This window comes from Alnus glutinosa, chromosome 3 (genome assembly GCF_958979055.1).
Source record: "Alnus glutinosa chromosome 3, dhAlnGlut1.1, whole genome shotgun sequence".
Classification (NCBI taxonomy): domain Eukaryota; kingdom Viridiplantae; phylum Streptophyta; class Magnoliopsida; order Fagales; family Betulaceae; genus Alnus; species Alnus glutinosa.
The window spans coordinates 3,486,775-3,509,852 of NC_084888.1; the positions used below are offsets into that span (position 1 = coordinate 3,486,775).

A 23,078-nucleotide genomic window follows, 5' to 3' on the forward strand; every position below is an offset into this window, starting at 1 on the left:
CCCGCAAAAAACTAATGTATCGTTTGCGAATAAAAGGTGAGAAACATTAATCACTCTATTGCTTCTAAAGCCCATAGAGAAGCCAGAGAGAAAGCCCCTTTGAACAGAAATAGAGAACAGCTTACTAAAAGCCTCAATCACAATGACGAACAAAAGAGGCGACAGAGGATCACCCTGTCTAATACCACGAGAGCTGCTAAAAAAATCAAAAGGGGTGCCGTTCACCAAAACCGAGAAACGCACCGATGAAATACAATGCGCTATCCAAGAACACCATCTCTCCCCGAAGCCACATCTTCTCAACATATACAATAAGAAGTCCAAGTTAACATGATCATTAGCCTTCTCAATATCTAATTTACAGAGTAACCCAGGCTCGTCTGATTTGATGCGGCTATCCAAACACTCATTCGCTATAAGAATAGAATCAAGAATTTGCCTTCCTTTTACAAAAGTATTTTGGGGATTCGAGATAATCTTCGCCACCACCCTTTTGAATCTATTAGCAAGAACTTTAGCAATGATCTTGTAGACACCACTTACAAGACTAATATGCCGAAAATCTTTAAAATCCATAGCCCCAAACTTCTTCGGAATTAAGGCTAAAAAAGTGGCATTAATGCTTTTGACAAACTTGCTATGAGTGTGGAAGTCCTGGAATACCCCCATGAGATCAGTCTTGATCACCTCCCAACAATCTTGGAAGGACGCAAGAGTGAACCCATCAGGACCTGGAGCCTTATCACGATTCAAACCTTTAACCACCTCTAAGACCTCCCTCTCCTCAAAAGGAAGTTCTAAGGAAGAGGCTTCACCCGCATCCAAATTGTCAAAAACAAGGTTATCCAACCTAGGCCTCCAACTGAAAGGTTCTGCAAAAAGAGATTTATAAAATTGAGTAACATGATCCCTAATAACCTGCTGATCAAAAGAGATAGAACCATTGACAGAGAGTTATGAAAAGAAAGGTTTGATGTTTCATAGTCACGTGGCATTTGCAATACAAAAAGCTGAGGTATAAGTCGTTCTCATAATCAAACAATACTCAAATAATTTTCTACAGTTGCTAATTGTTACAAAACTGACAATCATATTCGGCTCCTTGTAGCTTCAATATGGTTATGATCTTCGGTTTGAGGATCATTGTGCACGATTATGACTTTCAACCTCCATTTCTTGAGCAGCATCTATTACTCGGAGTCGGAGTCAGATAGCGGCATCTCGTATGCATCTTTTGGTGCCGCATCAGTCATGGAAGGAGCTTGGTCCTTACTTGGCACAGTTCTAGTCCTGTCTCTCTTTTTTGGCTTGCTGTCATCCTGGAAACATGCATGATGCAGATCATTACACGAGTCATCTATACATCTAAATTGTAAAGAAGACTAAAATGCAATAAAACATATATAACGTTGCTAACTGAAATGTTCTAGATTTGCAAAGACCAAAGCAACATCTGTGACAAATCAAATCAAGAGATACATCTCTAAAGGAGTAGAAGTTAAATAACCCAAAAGGATAAATACATCTATAAGCGCTCTCTTTACATTTGATTCTTCCCCCTCTTTTATCTCCTAACTTACCTGAGTATATTGTGTATGTTCGTGTAAGTTATTTGCATGATCAATGAACAAACAAGCAGTTATACATATTATTGACAATGCTTAACTTATCCTAAAAGCATGAAACCACGATATTTTGTATAGTCTTAACCCATCACTTACCTTTCTTGGTTCACTTGGCGGATTTGACTGACTTGAATGAGTTTGTTGACTCCTCCGTAGCCAGATGGCACCAAAAGACATTAATGCTCCTAGAAGCAAGAATGGACCATTCCTTGGATCTCCAAGGCGATCATAGATTTCCCTTATGATGCCACGAATCCTTTGCTTCATCGTGTTTGCTGAAAGAATTTTTTGGGCGCCTGTAAACCAGATAGGTTCTGCATCCTCGGGAACAAGCGGAGGAGTTTTTGTTCTCTGCAGTGGGAAGAGACTGAAATGCATGAAAAGCAAGTAGAAGGCACACAACTGCACGTATTAAACTGCAGGTCTTTGACGTCTTAATATCAAACATTACGTAATACGAATGACAATTCAAAATGCAAATAGTCACTACCTCCCATCCCTATACGATTCAAGCATAAGGACATGCAAGGAAAATGGTTCCATCATTCTTGGGTACTAATGGTTCCTCAAACGAACCTTGATACTTATAGTGCAAACAAATAATTTGCAATCATCTTTTGTGCAGCACTCAAATCATATATACCTAAAGGCAAGATTCCCCAGCCTGACTAGCTTTACCAAAGCCCCCAACGTACAGATAGAAGCATCAGGGAAAAGAACTTAAGTACATAGAAAAGACAGCTCCCCACGATTAGCCTTGTTTAAATAATCTCCTAAGAGGAACAAGCAAGTTGCTTACAAATGATGGAAGATCTCTGAAGTCACCATCTTTGATTATTCCTGAGATCCACTCAATAATCTGCAGTACAATAAACAAAAAGGAAGAAATTACATTCAATAGTTCTTTCGGCTGAGGTATGTCTCAAACAAGAAAAATGGACTTACGAACATAGATAAACAGTTGAACTTGAAAACTAAATAAGGCAGTGTCATATAAATCACTAGTCTACCAATTGAAAATTTTCCTCCAAGGCATTTATACCTGTAAAATTTCACCTGAACCCTTGTATCTCGCCACAAGCTGTGACGCAGGATCCAGGTCATCACCTTGTAATGTATCCCATATACTCTTTGGCTTACTCTCAACTTTTATATCATCCTCGGTAGAATTTCTTTTGTAACGAACAATAAATACCCGGGGTACATCAGTCAGATCTCTCCTCGGTCCACAAGTTTCATAAATAGTTTCAGAGCCAACATCAGAATGGAGGCAGAAGAAGCAAAAACTCTGGATAAAAATCAATTATGCGAGTGGTCAGGGCTTCATACACAAGCACATGATTGGGTTTTGTAAATCAAGTAGCCATTTTAAGAAATTGAAAATACACAGGTCCACAACTCAACAATGTGTCAATGAAATATGGTAAGGGCAAGAAGCACCTTTAGGTACTTCTTTAAGTAGCAACTGTATTCTCCTTGATATGTAAGAATATTTAGGCAAACGGTGAAAAAAAATCATCTTATAGCAGGTAGAGATGCTAGTTGTTACGGCATTTTCATGCTTAAGGGTCTGTCAGAAGCCTCAAAAGGTAATGCTTGTTAAGGATATGACTCCACTCTTGATACAACAGCAAATCAATGGTTGGATTATTATAAATACATGCATAGATCATTAACAACAGCAAAAGTTCAGACATCTTACTGAAAGAAACAGTTAAGATTGTGAAGTATCAGTAATTGAAGGGGAAAAATCAATCAAAAGGTTTAATTTCTGTTTATAAGTAATTGAAATTTATTAAAGGGAAAGGGTGCTACCCATGTACATACGAAATATACAAGAGAAACACTTAACCAAAAGAAGACAAAAGATCAAGAAAATCACAAAAACTATAAATATTTAAACAATCATAGGAAATTGTCCATTGGTAAAGAGTTCAGAATAAGGCATTTAGTTCCACCACCGTCCTCTTGCAATCCTCAAAACTTCGATCGTTTGTTTCTCTCCATATCAAAGTTTAAGCGGCAATTAACCATATTATAGACAAGCAACAAGGTCTATATAGATGGATGCACAAACACCCAAACTGTACTTGAGATAGTTAATCTATGACATCACAGTTTATGGGCAGAATGTACTACCAAAAGATACCATCAATCTTATGAAGTTTGGTCCATTGGTCAATTCAAGTTTGTGGATAAAAAACTTCATTTTTTTTTTACTTCAATTGTTTTCTTGTTCCACCATAGTCAGTGCAGAAGGAAATGTATGCAGAAAACATAAATGATAAAGGGACATAAACATACCAGTAAAATTCCAAAGAAAACAAGTGATTCCATACAAATCAATCTCAATTATACGGAAGTTAGAACTCAAGAGATTTATGAGTAATGCTTGCACAGTGCCAAGCATTCAAACAAAAAGTTGACTTTTCTGCAGTATTTCTATACACAAGAAATACCATTGCATGTATTAACGTGTAAAATATATTCTCTACCATCATGGATGACTGAAAAATAGGTTTGGAAATCTGAAATTTATCAATAATTGGCAATGACCGACCGAAAAAAAAACAGATTGGCCCTGCTTTTCTTTTATATATCCTAAAAAACCATTTTTCTGTCCATCTAACTAGTATAATCTGAATCCATGTTCATTAGAATCATAAGAGTATTATTCAATGTTTGGGAAGTCGATGTTTTTGCCTCTTTCTTCCAGGTGCTGGGCTCTACCAAGGTGAATTTTGAGAGGGCAGATTGTCTTAAATGGGTCCCGTCCAAGAAAGGTGTGTTCAGGGTGAAGTCATATTTTGGTTCTATGATGTGTGCTGGAGGTACTCGGTTCCTATGGAAGTGTGTGTGGCGGTCTCAGGCTCCCCCGAGGGCAACTTTCTTCACTTGGTCTGCAGCTCTAGGCAGAATTCTTACCTTGGACAATCTTAGGAAGAGGAACATAATTATTGTGGATAGATGCTGTCTTTGCAAGCGGGATGGGGAATCAGTGGACCATATTCTTCTGCATTGCGATCTGGCCTCAGCTCTATGGAACAACATTTTCTCCCGCTTTGGTATTTCGTGGGTCATGCCTAGGAGTGTGCTTGACTTAGTTGCTTGTTGGTGGAAGTCTGGGAGATCTGGGAGCGCTACTTCTTGGAAGATGGTGCCTATTTGCCTTTTTTGGTGTATTTGGAGAGAGAAACCTTAGGTGTTTTGAGAATCTAGAGAGCTCCCTAGAGGAGGTGCTAGAGTTGTTTCTCCATACCTTGTATGTCTGGTCGATGGCTTATTTGTACTCTTTATCTATCAGCTTTGCTGAATTTCTTGCTTCTTTTACGCTTTCTAGATAGGTGTTTCCTGTTGTATACTTCGAATGTACGTAGGGGCGCCTTACGCTTTCAATAAAACTACCATTACTTATCAAAAAAAAAGAGTATTATTCAACTCTAAAAATTTTGCTAGATATATTATTTGTATTTGCTTCCTTTTATTGACAACCAAAAGCCATATAAAGAAGCAGCAAAGCAGACTTGATTTCACACAATTTGATCAATGGACAGTAACCAGACTAAAAGGAGGCCTGCTATGAAGAGGAAACCTCAACAAGCTAATTTATCTTTTCATTATTGGGAAGTTATGCTTTGCACCCTCTGATATATGGCTTGTTGTCATCGTGGTACCAGCAAAGTTTTAATTTTCCCTCCAGGTGTAATGCATGTGAAATGCAAGTGCATCAGGATAATAAAGTGCATATACCATCCACCTTGACAACAAAATATAACTGAACAAAAACCTATGGGGCCAAACTGACACTTTCCAAGCCATAGCATGGGAAATTGAAACCAGGCTGTAACAACAAGGCGGTTGGGGGTAACAGTGTTATTTAGCCTACATTTTGTCACTACTCATGATTTGTTCTGATCAACTCCTAAGTAATACACGAACCAGCATCTATGGCATTTAAAGACAGTTTTTAATTAGATACATTATTCATGTCAAGGAGAAGCGAGGTCTTGGAATGTTGTTCACTTTGAGGGGAACCAAAGGGCTTGTTTGGCAAAGAACAGAACAGAGTAGTGGGTTGTTAGTTTTGAAATTAGTAAAAAGTAATGATGTGATATAAAATAAAAAGAATTTGTATAAAAAAGTGAAAAAATTTTGTATTGTAGTGAATTTTTTTATTTGAATAGTAATAAAAAATTATTGATGTGATATAAAAAGTGAAAAAAGTGAGAATGTTTTGATGTTGATTGTTATTGAAAAATGTAAAAAATAAAATAAAAAATTGTGAATAGTGCCAGCCACTATTCTGTAATGTTATGTAGGTTATCAAACAAGCCTAAAATTCCCGTTTGTTTCCAACAACAACAGTAACAATAATAATAATACAAAACTAAACTCGATTTCTCTGCATGTCATTTACATTGACAACAAGAAATTACAGACACAGAAAACTTAGTGATGTGGCCAAATAAGCACCCAATCGCTAATAATCAAGGCCCATTTTGTGTAACTTATCTAAACCAGTTGTACAACATACCAACTAAAAATAGACAAAACTCTTAGCAAGCTTATAATGACCGTCACAATCTAGTAGAAGCAAGTTCATTGCAGCCGAAATATACCATGTAGCTAATATCATTGCAAGAAAAATTTAAATTTTGACAAATCATAAAAGATTCAATTTCATAACATTTTAATGACTTCATAACACAATTAGGTCTTATAACTTGGTCAAGATGATAGCCCGTCAGGTCAAACAATTTCGGCACAAACTTAACATTCTGACAGCAATTTGGCAAAGTCTTGATCATCTGCCTATCTTTTGAATCCAATGAGATAAAACTTTTAACAAAGTGCTATCAACATGTGGCACCACATGAACAGTCCTCATATTACTCATTAACAAACACTATACATGTGCATTCAACAGGACTTAATTTCTGATCAACAGCATGTTTGATATAATCATTGAAAAAAAAGAAAAAGAAACTCACCTTTTGGGCTTCCCCATCAAGCCAAGCAAAAGTCAACCTCTTGCTAGTTAGGGCTACTGCTGCTGGAGTGAAGGATTCATCTTTATCAGCTGTCTTCAACTCACTGTCATTTGACAATAATTCTTGAACCCTGCGCATGGTCTATGAACCAAAGTAATTTACACCATTTCCTAAACTAGATAAACACATGGATCTTAAAACACACACATTGATTTTAGACAATCTGGTTGAGTATACTGACAAACAGTTTTATACAGACCATAAAGTTGCTGAAATGATTTTGGAAATAGACCACCAAGACAGAGCAGATCGTAATTCATAAAAGACAAGCAGAGGAGAGAAGCTTACTTCACGCATTTTGTCAAGTTCAGGCCCAGCCCTTCCTGCTAAAATAGCACAGTACCAAGTGGTGGTATCCACCCCGGCACGAGAGTAGCCTTGAGCATCACAACCCAGCTCCATTGACGTCACACTCCTTAGTTGAGGAAGCTCTGGAAAACACAAGGCAAGCCAAATCAATTAAGTGCCTTTCTGATTTTATAAAAATTCTGCTTTATAAAATTTTGGCATAATATCAACAAATAAAGCTATGTCATACTACTGAATATCAAGTTTCGAATAATGAACAGCGAGTGGGCAAGCTGTTACATCATTTATTGAAAGGGCAGTAACATAATTATTCTTTAAACAGTTGTGCAATGGGAGGATAACCATTACTGCTAGTACATAATATAAGCCACCAATAATTGAATCCTCAAGATCTACATTTCCACTACAAGGAAACTCAAGCTGGGGTGGAGTAAAAAGACTTGAGCAAAAAGGAAAAACAAGACCGGCTCTCTTTTATAGCTTCTTCAATGTCTTATGATAAGTCAAACTTTCTTATGGATAACTAGCAGTGATCCTTACTTCCAAGCGGAAATTCCCCTTTCTAAAATGTAGGATGTCGACTGGAAAGAAGAAGCAAGTAATCTCCTTCAATAACTTTTACATTGTCAATCCTTTAGGCCTTGCCTTATCTCTTTTTTAATAGTAGAAATGACATAAAGCAAAAACCAAGATCCATAATATGAAAACAAAAACTCCTCAGCAGCTAACTACTAACATAGAAAGTACTGGAAAATCATATATTGGGTCAGGGGTGGAAGAAGTAGGGTTGTCATCTTAAAGTGGTAGAGAGTATTTACATAGTTAATTTAATTTTTTTTACAAGTAATAGACCAATCTCATTGAAAGCGTAAGGCGCCCCTCAGTACACTGGGACTCTGGGAGTATACAAACGAAACACCTAAGTAGAAATTTACATGGTAAATTTTTAGCATTGGCATAAAAAATACTGCGTTACGGAAAGCATAAGAGATCAGCCGAACTCCTATTGACAACTCCACAGAATCATAAAGTCAGTCAATAAAGTACTTTACACGAGAGTAGGAGTGAAACCACACAGAAATACTTGATGTGTGTGTGTGTGTGTGAGAGAGAGAGAGAGAGAGAGAAAGAGAGCAAGGAAAATGGAGCAATACAGTACCCAAGACCAAAAGAAATTTTCTTACCCAACAAGTGCAATAGTGGATGAGAGGTAGAATTATAAGTGAATTGATTCTCCAATTATGAAAAGATCTAGTGCCAGATTCTCATGTAACTGAGAAGGCAATGTCCTGGACGAAGTTAACTCTAAAATGGAAAATTGAAAAATGCTCCAGTACATGATTTGAAATTTGTAAGATAACATGGAAAACTAGTTTAGATAGCAAAAATATTGTTGGGATAAAACTAATTAGTAAGTAAAACAACAGTGATACCTTGCTGCTTATTCTGTTCCATAATATTTGAAAACCACGAATGGTTAAGTGAACCTGCAACAAACTCATAGCTTAGATTGTCATAGAAAGCACAGAAATTAAACCAGATTTTTTAGAGACACCAAGTTAAACAGAACAACGTACCATAGTAAACAAGAGGTTTGACACCCGGATCTTTCAAAAATACTATAGCAGGTGCGGACTCCACCCCTAACCTGTAGCCACAAGACAAGTGTTAAGATCCAGCATTCCTTTGAAAAAAAAAAGAAAAAAAAAAAAGACTGAACCTTTAATGGTTTGGATTCTCAATCATGCAATGAATGTCGCATAAATCTATCTGATTTAACTAGTATTATAATTATGACTCAATCGATACAAATATTGCTTCTACTTTGGTACAAATTATTCATAGTGCTGAAGTAAAACTCAGAGCTTTGACAAAAACTAAAAACAGAATCCTCATTGATAGAAGCATTGATTTATGATCCTAGCAGACACAAAAAGCATGCAAATCCACTTACCCATTCCACCAAAAGGAAGAGTCTTCTTCTTGCCATAGTACAAATGCAAAAGAGGCATACAACCAGTAATCTTTAGCAGCTTGACGAACAAATGGAGCAGCACGCTCCCCTGTTTTTGAGAAGAAAATGACTTTCACCTATGAGCCAGGAGCATGAAACCAAGAAGTTATTATATAAAAATAAATTATTAAAAGATGGAAGAAAAGCAATTGACAAACTAATACATTGGAATTGATTAAAAAATTAATTAAAATAGAATTTAATACTACTTGTCAATATTTAAAGACTAAAAACTTCCTAGAATGTTTAAATAGCATGACTGTTATGTCTGTGTGCATGTAGTTCAATTTGCATTACTGGTGGCCCTAAATGATATTGGATGTGGTTATAATATCTTGCCAATTAAGGAGGAGACTTGAGCGTGAAAAAGGATCCATTGAGAAAATACTCAGTTATTTTGTATCACAATGCCTGTCGCCTTTACTTTTCACAATGGATTGCTGGTCTAATTTATAGCAACATTGGATAATCCATATTTGTATTATAAATTGGTGACAAAATGACTTTTCTATAGAACATGAATCTTCGATAATAAAACCCACATGAAAATTTTGTTTCTCAAGGTTACCTATGTTCATAGAAATTTAAAAAATCAATTTCCATGACAGAGAAGTTCAAACAAATATTGTAACAGTTCCTGTTACCAATTTTATGTATAAAAGTTTAAAATCATCGTCATTTATATTTAACTTCATCTAAGTCACATTGTGTTAATTCCCAGCCTGTAGGGCCGAAAGATGCATAATAGCATCAGTGAGGAGCATGTGGCATGTACTGAATGTTCAATGAAATAATTGCCAACATATATTTTGACAATGAGCCTCTGGAAGATAATGAGAAAAAAAGATTGCTAAAATTAAACATCAATTTATGCCTGTCCAAAACCATGATTGACAGGTCACTCAATCTATATGATTCTGATTATAAGTTGGCTAGTGATGCAGCACGCTAGATTTACCTTTAAGTTACTTTAATAGATATCAAATACTAGTTACCAAGGAAGGGAGATTGACTGCCAAAGTCTATGCAGTTGAGTTGTAACATAAGTATCCTATACAGAATAGATATGGTTAACTTGGTCCAAGCTGTGAATTGAAATAAAACAAGTCACAATTATGAAGATCCCTCGTATTTGAGAAGCTATCACAGTTGTAATGGGAATTGCAGTACAAATTTGAACTAATACTTGGTCTCAACTCAAAATATAGACAAAACATCCCAGACAATGTAAACCTATAGCTACAGATATACAGTTCCAGTACGACTGATGAAGATTTCATTAATGTACCAGGTAAGATAGGATAAGTATGACCAGTAATTAAAGTGCAAGGGATAGGGAAAAAAATGCATGACAAGAATAAGGAGATAAATAAAAAACAAAAAATTGGGGGAGGGTGGGGAGTACCTTATGAGGACTACTTTTCGCCAGAAAATTTGGTACCTGAAATTGAAATCTAGTTACATACCATTTCTATAGAGATAGGAAGTGAAGGAAAAGCAAGAGAACAAGAAGAAAATACATTAAGTGAACTAAAAACTAAGTTCATCAGAGATGCAAATAACAATAACGAGGTTAAAAAACAACTATTTCATTCTGCATAAATGTCATCATCTCTGCAATGATTTTTTTTTTTAACATCAACCGAATCCCCAACCATTCCAAGAAAAATAAAAAAAGATAATATATCTACAGATATAAAAGTCATAATTGACAGATGAAAACAAGCAGATCCTTAGATGTTGGATACTCAAGTATAACACCAAGAGGGCTTCAGGAACAATCTCATGCAATGCACTCAAGTAATCATGGAAGAATATAGAATTATGGGGAAACATGGGGGATATGAACTGCAAGAGAATAAATGAAGAGCAGAACTAAAGATCAAAAAATTTCTTAATTACAATACTAATTCCACGTGGTGTTTGTTTGATTCAATAATTGGTCCACTTGCAACACCATTATTAAGTTTCTTCAGGTTAATAAGACATTGATTTCAATTAATTCATGTTAGGATGTTGATTATTCATACAAATTATTCAGGACAATTAGGGTCAGTAAGAAATTGATTTCTTCAGGTCAGTAAAGCGTCGATTTCAATTTATTCATGAATAAACAGACATTAATTGTCCTTTTGTTACTTTTTATTTTCATAGCAGTTACTTGTAATACCACAATTCACACAAATTCCCTAGTTAATATCAATGCCATAGAAATACCTATCTATCAAACAAAAGGGTATAATAAAGAAATAAGGCCATTAAAAATAACATATTGACATCAGAGAGATCCTATGAATTTACCAGTGTGCCCCTCGTGTAGTAAAGAATTCGAGGTAAACTGAGTACTGTTGTTGCAAACCAATCTGTAACTGCATCTACTGAAAGCCCCCCCTCAAACCTAAGAAAAAAGATAACTATCAATATCAATCTCCCTTAATATCCACTAGAAACATGACCTTTTGGAGTGGACTGCAAAAACTCTCACCTTATAAGACAATCGACAGTTTTACAACCAGGGGGGAAAGCAACAAGACAAGGAAGGCCTGTGTAAAGTACAATACATTACCAATGAGAAAAATGGAAACACTTGGTTGTAATTGAAGCCCTTCAATAGATACATAATAGAATTGTAATAATTTATCATCTATTATTTGGGGACAAAATTATCCTATTTAGTAAATAGGATCCCTTATAGTTGTCCATTCTGAATAATTGGTATAAGAAAAACAAAATGATCAATTTACTAAATAAGCTTTTTAGATGTTAGAGAATAGTATCAACATGTAAAACGAGGGCACATTTGGAAATTCTGAAGTTTTAGACAGTCATGATGATGTTCCCTGAAAATTTGGAATCCCCATAGAGGACCAATGTAAACATTTTAAGCTTATAAGAGAGGAATTGAAGCATATATGTGATTAAACATATACCTTTCATGAGATATGGGTGTGTCTGTGTGCACCTCCAACAATAAGAGAGGAATAGAAGCAATTGAATTGATCCAGATATATCAAGGAAATAATCATTTTGGTGCACTTCCAATAGTAAAGCTCTACACCACTATGCCCCTTATGTCCAAATCTGTCATTAAAAAATACACTTTTTTTTTCTTTTCTTTTTTAATGATGAAGAACCCCTCCAAGGCAAGGCCACTTCATGTACCCAATCCTGTCAAGTAAACCTAAGACCCGTGTAACGCGCCCCCTCCACACGGATCAGGTAATACTTCGGCTATACTGGCGGGCTGGCTCCAAAGAATTGCTTACACCCAATAATTCGAACCTTAAACCCCATGAGACTACAAGCCTTACTACTTTAGTATTTTTTTTTTTTTTAAATCAAGTTTTCATTTCATATTCACAAATTCCAAGTGTGTAGTTGAATGGGAACTCAAGCCTTGCCCATTATTAGCCATATATGCAATATCCACTGAGAGATTTGAGTAAATGTAGCACTCACCATTCCTAAAGAAAGGTTGGCCTGTTGGTTTTCTCTCAGCAAGGTATGCCGCAAGTTGAAGGTCACCAAATTCCACCGCACCAGTATTTGCTACTCCATCCAACAAAGCAGCTGAACATAGGGAGAGCGGAAACAAAACAATCATGAAGCAGAAACCATTATGTAAAATTGCATCAAATTCATATTGACACTCAACAGGCGGGGTCTTATTCTTTGTACATAACAAATTCTGGGACATTAAATTTTAAAGAAAAGAACATAGTTGAAAACTCAAATAATTATTTAGCCAAAACAAATTTAATGTCAAAAACAAGCAATAAATGAAGAGATCAATCCATCTTAGTTTATTGTATCTTAATATTTCTCAAACTTGTTTTGACTTTTTCAGATATGTTGTTTCTCGTATGCAACTCCTCCCACTGCTAAAAGGATGGAGGGAGAGAGAAAAAAAAGAGCCATCTTCAAAACCATTATCTCTCCTACACGATTTATGCTCAGGAAAGGAGGGCACTTCTCAACTTTCCAATTATCCAAATGCAACCTAAAGCAATCTCAATATTCTAGACATAAACGGGAACAATAATTAATAATGGAGATAATATCATACAAAATCATGGATACATTGCAGGATCAAGGGAAAAGCGCTAGCCATATCTACACTATTACCCCAAAAGTATTAGTCAATTTGGAGCTTCCTTAGAATCCCTTATAAATCTCAATTTCACCTAATAACTAAGCAATGTGGAACTTACCATCCATGAGTATCTTTATAAACAACTAATTCTATGTGGGGTACTTATCTCTTCCCAATATGGGACCGGATTATTACAAACTCCACCCCTTAAACTCTTGACGTCATCATCAAAGCCCCGTCATACAGTGTTTCAGTACCACATGGTTTGGCGTTACTAGATGACTCTGATACTATTCATAACAACCCAAGGGAAAAGCGTTAGCGACATCTGCAATATCACCCCAAAAGGACTTAGTAAATTTTAAGTTTTCCTAAAATTCCTTATAAAGCTCAGTTTCACCTAGTAACTAAGCAATGTAAGACTTAACACACATGAGTATCTTTATAAACCACCCACTCTATGTGGGCTACTCATCTCTTCCCAAAATCGGACCAGGGTATTACAGGTCTACAGAGGCGAACAAGTAATCCAGTTATTTTCAAGGGTTGCGCCCCTTTGCGCTTTTTTATTATTGCAATTACTTATCAAAAAAAAAAAAAATTCAAAGCAATTTAAATGGAGGAATATATTTCTTAACACAAATCATTTCTTGCTAAGGATCCTGCAAAGGTATTCAGGAGACTGCTTTACTAACATCATATGTTGGCAAGGACAATTTAATTGCAGAAGTTACTTCGCTGAATTGGACACATAATAAGCATGCAAGTCAAAAACCAATTAGCATTACAAATGCCAACTTCTAGTTTCTTTTTTCAAGCCATCATGCAAAACACCCCACATCTAATTTTCTCACATACAACTATGTCAGAGACTTTTTTTTTTTTAATGAATAAACAACTATGTCAGAGACCATATCACTACTAAATTCTAGACTTACACATTCTAATACCTTCTTTATTGACCAGTAAAATATTTTATAACTTGCACAAACCAGATCATTTTAAGAATTTAAAATACAAGAAGTCCATACAAATCAAGATACATAATGATAGAAAATTTAATTCAATAGAGATGGGAATTTAAGAAAGGGTGGGTGAGATAATGCATATCTAATATAGAAATTAGCAAGAATATCTCAAACATGAAAACCTGAAAGTACACAGTCTAGAGATAGGATTTAGACAAATGATATGGGTGTAACACCCTAGATCCCCCTAAGGTAATTTTTATTATGATATTGCTGTTTTAGTTATGTTTAATTTGTTGTGGTAATTGTTTGTTAAAATTATCACTTTTAATTTCATGGGTTTAATAGGGGAGTATGTTAGAGGGCTGAAGAAGACATAAAGGACAAGAAAGTCAATAATTTTAAGTCTGCTACCTAACAAAATCTGGCCAATTGTATTTTTCTCTAAAAAGGAAAGTTTTCTTTTTAAAACAAATCCTAATCTGCTGCCACATTAAGACCTAACCAGCTGCCAGTTTTATTGCTCCAAAAAACAAAGATAGGAAAGTTGTCTTTTAAAACAAACCCTTAACTGTCGTTAATTTGTAGCCAAACTAAAACCCTAAACTGCCATCAGTTTGTAGCCAAACTAAAACCCTAATCTGCCACCACATTGTACACAAATTAAAACCCTAAGCTGCTGCCAGATTGTAGCTAAATTAAAACCCTAAATTAATTCTAACAGCCTCCAGTTTTTCAGCCCCCCAAAAAACACTGAAATTAAAAACCCTAAGCTGCTGCCAGATTGTAGCTAAATTAAAACCCTAAATTAATTCTAACAGCCTCCAATTTTTCATCCCCCCAAAAAACACCTCATGTCAGTCAGAAAAACTCAGCTCCCTCCCTCCATCCCTCCCTCTAAAAGCCTGCAAACCAACTCCCTCAGAGCTGCAACCAGAACAGGTAGATTCCTCCAGTTTTTTTTTCCAAACTTTTCTATTCAAAACTGAAATTCAGACTTCGTATGGACAATCTAAAATTTCTGTGTTTCTTCCATGCAAAATCAGTGGCAAATTGAGCCCCAAAACTGAATCCTATCCTAGAAGCTTCCACTCGCTGTTCAGCTTAGACAAAAAAAATTCTCCTTTATGTTTTTCCTAATCCCTGTCCTAAATTTTGCAAAAAAAGTGCAAGAACATAGAAAACTGTTGTTGCACAGAGAACTGCTATTGCCTAAAGCACAGTTTTGGTCTCTTGGTTTCTAAATCCACAGGCACATTTTGCTTAGATACGAGTTCTAATAAGATTTTTAATTGATATTTCATTATGTTACTATGAGAACCATAACAAAAACCTACTACTAAAGTATGAGTAAAACCACAAAAGTTTGATATTTGACTTTCCTACACAGCTGCCAGCACTAAGAAAAACCTGTTGGATATGATTACACGATTTCCTAAATGTCTAACATTATCATAACATGTTGTATGACTTGTGGAGTGTGTTGCATTGCACAGTAGAGACCAAACAACAAGATTATGTTTCTGCAGCACTGCAGTCACCAGGAAAGGTGGCTGTAGGGCCTTTTCTAAAGAGATGTTTTGCAATAACTTGACCATAGAATAAACCCTCTTCGAGTTGTCTTTTCAATGGTCCAAACCATGAGATCATTGGACACGTAGCTTTTACAGCAAAGTAATCTTACACGTTGCTAGAATTACAGCACACACACACAAACATGTTAGTTGAACCTTGAGGCCATAAAACCTATCTTTGTGGCCTGAAAATTGACCTATCTAGGGGACCTTAAGGTGACTTAAAAACCCTATAAAGACTAGATGTAAGTTTACAGAATTCTTATATCCTTATATTTCTGATTGAACGATGCGTAATATCGTCTTCCTACAAGAATGGGGTGTTACAATGGGCCAAGACAAAGTAATAGTGAAGAGGGAATTTTGTAGCCGACACCAAGTGATATGGGCCAAGACAAGGTAAAGTGAAGAGGGAATTCTGCAGCCGTCACCAAGTCGATAAAGTGTAAATCACTGATTGGAGTACATAGAACAACAAAAACCATATCTCATTCTTTTTTTCAATAAAACCTACCAATATGCAGATATGGTAATTTACATCAAGCACTCCCAAATTAAGAACATACCAATTCTTTTCCAGGCATCCGAAAACTGAGCACATCGTTTGCTCCCAAATGAAAACAACTGATCCAATTCGACCAAACATTCACTATGAGTCAGTATTTACAAAAAAAAAAAAAAAAAAAAAATCTTATAAAAAGACAACATATATTGTAACAACAGTACAAGTCTTAAAATCAAGACTCTAATCCTTCAAGAGACAGAATGTATTCACATTCTGCTGACACATTGAAGAGAAAGGGGGGTTTAAATAATCCAACAATTAAAATAGAGAATAAGGATACTCTTTGGTGCATTTCATAAGTTAATATTGATAAGAAGATAAATACACACATCACCAATACTCGTAACATCTGAGCATATTATAGCTAGTGATTGTACCTGAATTAGCGATGGCTCAGTGTTCTGCAAAATAGACTGAAAATCATTGGAGGTGATGACATTTAGAGTAAAATCTTCAGGACCTGATAAAAGAGACATGGATACAAAATGCATTAGCCTACAAGAACTATGATTCTATCAACCAAATTTTACACGATATCTTTCCTCGAACAGATGAGTTTTACATAAAGACAAATATCTTGTAATGAACATCTTACTAACCTGAAGCAGTATCATCTAACAGAGGAAGTTCTACTTTTGAAAAACTTTCACCAGCATATTGCGCTTTGACCTTTTCAATAACATCCTAAAGCGAAGAAAACAACCATTATAATTAAAAAATGTAAGGCCTGGCGCTAAAGGATTTAAAACAGAAGGGTATATATATATATATATATATATATATATATATATAAGCCAAAGCGCCTTATCACTCACAAGATGCTCATCAATACCAAATATGTCGTAGTTCCTTTTCCATAGAGGATTTGTCAGCAATTCATAAGCATATCGAATCTGCAAGTTATGCATGCAGTTAAAATATGGTATAACTGAAAGACATCTTACGAGGCCCCCAATACTGATGTTAGAAAACACAATAAGAAACATACTAGAGTAATCAAAAGATCAAAGAAACCAAAATGCATTTGCGTCCAATTCTAGGAGTTGTTTATGACATCCATTAAACATCAATCGTGGACTTTGTAACAAAAATAAATTCTGTAGCACATGGACATTTTATTAGGTAAATAATTGCATAAAATAACACAAAACAAAGGCACAGGGTCATTCCCCAATCAAAGATATACCAAAGACAAAACATCTCAATTTGGGAAGGAGATATAGAAACTTTCTTGTACCAACTCAATAACAACTTAGTAAGGCAACCTAACTATCCATGCCCAAGTACTTCATCTGAATTACACCATGATCTTTAGATCTACCTATTTTCTTGAGATGACGCTAGATCATGAAAAGTATTCATTTTAACTCAACCCAATACATAATACCATAAGAGATGCCACATGCAATATTAGCTTGCTAATGAAATATTCTGGAGTTCCTTTCTTCCAAGATTTCATAAACTGTTACAGCAAGCATTAATTTTCAAATCATACTTAAAAGAACCTTCCCTTTGAATCTCTCTCCCAAAGGTTCCTCCCAATTCCTATGTACCTAAGGTTGGTTGCACTTATCACATAGAACGTGTGATATACACTCTCAGAAGGGGCAGGAGAAAAACCAAGTGGACAAGGCCTTCAACACTTTGCCCACATAGGGCATAGCAAATCTCTGCAAGGATCCCAGCAATGAATCTTCATAGACCTTTCGGATTACCAAAGAATTGAAAAATACTATTTACTTTGTTCTACTAAACTCAGTTTCTATATGAAGATACACATTTTTCCTGTCTGACACAAAGAGCTCTATTACCAAAAAATTGTAAAATACTGCTCACCTTATAGTTTCATAAAATATACTCCTTCTAGAAAAGCACAATATGTTTCAATTTTAATGCAAGGAGCGATCATCTTCATGAAGAGTCATAAATTTCATGTCTTTGTAACAGATGGTTGACAATTTACACTAGCGAACACATTGTAAAGTTACGAATTTGAAAACAAATATATCTAAGTCCAAATTGAAGTAAAAATAAAATATTTTAGTTATGAATAAAAGCTTCAAAAAAATTCAAAGAAAGGAAAGTACGCATTGGCATGTCTAGCTCAAAGAATTTTTGCCTGGGATGCAGACCAATAGACAAAATTATTTAAAAGAATTCCTTCTCCTAAGCTGGTGTACAAGGCTCTAACATGATAAGAAGACAAGCAAAATCAATTCCAATTTTTAGAAGTTTTGCCTAGCACACAAAACATTAGGAAACCTTATTTAAATAATTTATAAAAGAACAAAGTTATACTTTTCTTTTTTGCCTAATAACCTGCTCAACAGTGTCATAAAACATTTGACAAAATGATGAAGATGAAGTTGGAGACAAAAACTATGATGTAATTATAGTGCTCATTTCTCACATACATTTTTAAAAATTAATGACATATCATTGAAAAAGAACAGATGAGCGCAACCTTAGTACACAGTAAGTATACAAGAGATCCCCTAAATTGAGGAAAATGAAGAACATAAATTTAAAAACTCTACAAAAGTAAGGCAACTCGAGCTAAGATGAGCCAATATCCAAAAATATAAAGTGCCAAGCACATTTCTTCGCAACTCCAACACCGATGTTTCTATATCTTCAAAATGCCGAGCATTCCTGTCACGCCAAAGAACCCACATTAAGCACAAAGGGACCTAACTCCAGATCGTCTTAGCTTGACCACACCACAACGAATCACCCCAACTAGTCAACAAATCTCACATACATATTTATTCAAAGATACAATAGTTTTCAAAGGAAGTTACTATCAGATTTAACAGGTAGCATTATATCATCAATCTGCACACAAAATTAGCTTTGAAATAAAAATGAAGAACTTACATACCTTTATGAAATCAGAAGTACTAGGAACTTCATTGCCTGAATTCCTGAAATGACACATTCTCTAGTCTTATATCAGCAGTAAATGCCATGCTAAAAAAAAAAAAAAAAAAACACAAAAAGAATAACACTCACTACAAACAACCTTTCTCATTAACTTATTTGCTAAAACACATCTACATCAACACTACAGGTTTATAGACATCACCCTACCAGCATCTCATCATTTTTCTTTTCTTTTCTTGATAGATAATAATTCCTTAAAAATAAAAGGCCCTAGCAAGCATCTTTACCTTACTTCAAAGATTTTTTTCCTTTTTTTTTTTGTTGGTGGGGGGAGGGGGGACTTGGGTATCAAAGACATGCCACAACTTCATCATATTATAGCCCTGGCAAACTTCAATACATTAAAAGGAAATAGTTAACTTAACCTCCAAGCTTCAAATATTGGTTGTGTTTACAAATATAAAACCTTAGGAGGTCACCAAAGGGAAGCAAATCCAGAAGTAAAAAGAACTAAAAGTCAACAAAGGAGAGCAATGTCAGCTCCTCACGTTGAAACGTACTCACAAAATCAATAAGCTTGAAGCATACATGTTATAATTCTCTGTTCCCTCCAGAAACCTTCTGATTGTAGCTTTCATGCACAAAGTGGGACTTGCTACAATATTTGGCGCCCATGGAGCTAGTGGATGAGTTTTTGGGTATTCAAGTTTTAAAAACAACACTTATCAAATTGTTAAAGCCAAAAGTTGTTCATTGTTATTTTAATTACCTAATTATACAGTTTTCTATGGAGATTGTCCAAGCATGCTTTCACAGTTTTCTTATCGTCTTAAAGTGGCTCCAAGCAGAAATGAGGAGGATACTGCCTTTTTCGGATTAATGCTAGGGATAGGTAAGATCTTAATATTAGTCGGAGTACAACATATCACATACGTGAAAGCATGCTTGGACAAGCCAACAAGATCCTAAAAGAATGTGACACACACATACATGTATATGCATGTTTCTGTGTGGGTGTGTACATGCATATAGTTCGGCTCAAGTACACATGGTGTATCTCTTTGCTGCGTTAAACTAGTAACTTTCAATTAGATTAATATTTTGCCAAGCGTCCTAACGGATCACACGTCTACCACATGCTTGTCATGCATACTAAATTTCTTGCCAATCCAGTTTCATTTAGCATCCAATCCTAAACTCATATTTAGTACATTTTACAAATATATAAAAATAATTTTGAACATCGTATAGATGTGATAGTTCTTAATCTTCCCTTGTTTTGATATTTGACAAGCATGACGGAAAATCTTACACCAACGTAACATTATGGATTGAATTCAAGTTATACCTGATGTAACTATTCTACGATTTTAAACCATCCAATACATTTCAATCAGATTAATATGCATTCAAGTTCACGTCCAACCAAAATCTCTTTTGTTCGGTATATTTTTAAAATTAAAAACAAAACAAAACAAAAAAACATAATTTGAGTATACCCATAATTTAATGACGGATTGAATTACCACTTGGATGAAAGCTTCTCATAGGCCGCCTCCACTTCTTCAATAGAAGTGTACCTCTTGATTCCCATAACTAAATTTCACGAGACCAAAGAAATACATAAACAAACAAAAATAAGCAAAATGCAAAAATCAAAACAAACGTCATTGTATAATTTGTATTAGTGAACTGAGTGCTGACCGTCGTAATGAGAGGAAGGGAATGACTTGGGAATAACAAAGAGCTGGAAGCAGATAGCGGCAGCGAAGAGAATGAGAGGCACAGAGTAGGCTTTGATCGTGGACGCCATTGACGGCCTGGCCGATGGTTCGGACGAAACCCTAGCCATGTAACTGAGAAATCGAATCTCGGGGAGAGACGACGACGATCGAGTTTCGGTCTGTGATGGCACGCTTTATTCTCGAAATTCTGCGTTAGAATTAGAATTAGAGTAAATGGAGTTTGTGGGTTCCAGCACGTGGAATATGATTATTGGTTTTGGGAAAAGAAAATCAAAGAAGTTCAGAAAAGATTTGGGCGAGTGGAATATGATAATTGGTTTTGGGAAAAAAAGCTCAGAAAAGATATGGGTGCATGTCATAATTCGTCTGAGTTTCCGATATCAGAATGCCATGTCATCTTCTTCTCAGCACATGGAAAATAACGAAAATTTTAAAAATTTCTAACGGTTTATAGGTCGGTCTCCTCTGTCAATAAGGAAGAGTTTTTTTTTTTTTTTTTTTTTTTTATCAAATAACATGTGTTATTATTAATGTTGAAAAAACTCAAAAGCATACCTCTTGAGAAGACAAGACTCCCTTACACTCTAAGCTAGAAATAAGAAACTGTTGTTCTTCTAGGCAATAAGGAAGAAATTGGTTGCCTATTTTACTGAAAATATATTAAAATAGTAGGATATTATAAGATTTTAGGCCTGTTGACAGTTTGAGGATAAAAACTTTGTGTACTCTTTATTAATTGATCGTATATTAAATAGAAGTACAACCAGATGCAGGAGAATAACAATTAAACGGAAAATTAGACTCTAACACTATCGAATGAAGATTATACTCTTTATTGACTGCAACTTCCCCATATGATCTACGGCTACTCCTTGAAGAACCATAGGTCCAAGCAATCAAGGAATGAGTCTTGGTGCTGAGATGCTGAAGTAGAAAAGGACCACGATGCAGTAGAAGACTTAGCGGAGTGAAATCTTATTTATCTAAATAGTTATTTTCTTTAGACTTTAGACTTTAGCTTATCCGTAGTCGTCTAAGTCTAGTTGTAGTAGTCTTTGCTTTATATGTCGCTTTCATAGTCTAAGTCTAGTAGTGTTTCATTTGAAAGAAAATATAATTATATAGGAAAATAAAGATAATAGCAGAAATACTAAAATTGAGAGAATAAATTTTATGTAATTTGGTCTATGACTTATATTCACACCCAAAAAATTACATTATGTTCTTTTTCATTTTGATAAATTTACAATACAAGTAATCTCTATTTATAGGGATGTTAGGAGATAAATGTGGTAGTATAAATAAGAGATCCCTATTTATAGGGATGAAAGGAGATCAATGTATACATTATGCTCTTATTTCCCTTATGAATTGCTTTAGTAGTCAGGTAGTAGTATAAATAAGAGATCAACGTAACAATGAATTATCATATAATTATTAAGCAAAAGCTTATTTGTAGTTTGTCTCCAATCCTAAATAGGATTCATTTGTGTTATTTTTTTTAACCTAAAATGAACTATTGTAGTCTCTTTTTTAATATATATTTATATATAAATAATGTTAATTCACCATTTATTTCAAAAGTTTAAGTGAATAAAAAGTTGTAAAATTAATTATATAATTAATACTTAATACATACTCTTTGTTGCGAGACTAGACAACGCATGAACTATTTTAATTGAAAATTAATTAGTCCCACACGAGTACTATTTTAAAACCTTAACTTTGATACTATATTAATTTACCACTTATCTCAAAACTTATACGGATAAAAAATAATACATTTAGTCAATACCTTTAACTATTTTCCCCTCTACAAGTGTTGTGATAATGAGCACAATTACAACAACCCATAGCAGCTAAAAGGACATTTTTTTCAAAATTTTCTTAAGGCTAGTCATCTGATTTCAACATAGTTAAGAAAATGAGTTAAATTTGGAAACTTGACGATCAGTTTAGGGACTAAAGTAAATGAGCATTCAGTTTTAAGGACAAAAGCAAAGAAAGAGAACAGCAGTTAGTCAAGATCTCGAAATTGCTTCTTCTACTTTTTGTCTTTTTTCTTTTCTTTTTTGGTTAGTTCAATCACGCATTCTTTTCATTAATGTGAAAAATTAAGAATACTATACTCAGCAGATAAAACGTCAAGAATATAATGAGGGGTTTCTTTCATATGAACTTGTTTGTCCATAAGTGAAAGCGCTTCTTTAACTAGCTTATAAGCTACTCCATTCGCCTCCTTGTTGACATA

At 35.0% G+C, this 23,078-nt stretch overlaps 1 protein-coding gene across 1 annotated transcript; it reads right to left on the reverse strand.

Moving 5' to 3' along the window:
• Positions 1–954: 954 nt before the first annotated feature.
• Positions 955–21,130, reverse strand: LOC133863697 (uncharacterized). Its single transcript, XM_062299747.1, has 20 exons — positions 20,787–21,130; positions 20,609–20,678; positions 19,081–19,123; positions 17,015–17,092; positions 16,799–16,883; positions 16,577–16,659; positions 16,201–16,258; positions 12,459–12,569; positions 11,485–11,542; positions 11,301–11,397; positions 10,405–10,440; positions 8,940–9,076; positions 8,563–8,633; positions 8,419–8,472; positions 6,965–7,107; positions 6,617–6,757; positions 2,668–2,913; positions 2,425–2,484; positions 1,722–1,976; positions 955–1,319 (listed from the first exon to the last, which is right to left on the reverse strand). The coding sequence occupies exons 1-20, from the start codon at positions 20,932–20,934 to the stop codon at positions 1,191–1,193; spliced, it is 2,103 nt and encodes a 700-aa protein (XP_062155731.1). The 5' UTR covers positions 20,935–21,130; the 3' UTR covers positions 955–1,190.
• Between the last annotated feature and the right edge of the window lie 1,948 nt (positions 21,131–23,078).

Coding starts and splice junctions, on each gene's coding strand:
- LOC133863697 (XM_062299747.1), bottom strand. CDS start 20,934: ATGGCTAGGGTTTCGTCCGAACCATCGGCCAGGCCGTCAATGGCGTCC. Junction 19,124..20,608: donor GAGAAGCTTTCATCCAAGTG/GTAATTCAATCC, acceptor GTGTCATTTCAG/GAATTCAGGCAATGAAGTTC. Junction 11,398..11,484: donor ACTGTCGATTGTCTTATAAG/GTGAGAGTTTTT, acceptor CTTTTTTCTTAG/GTTTGAGGGGGGGCTTTCAG.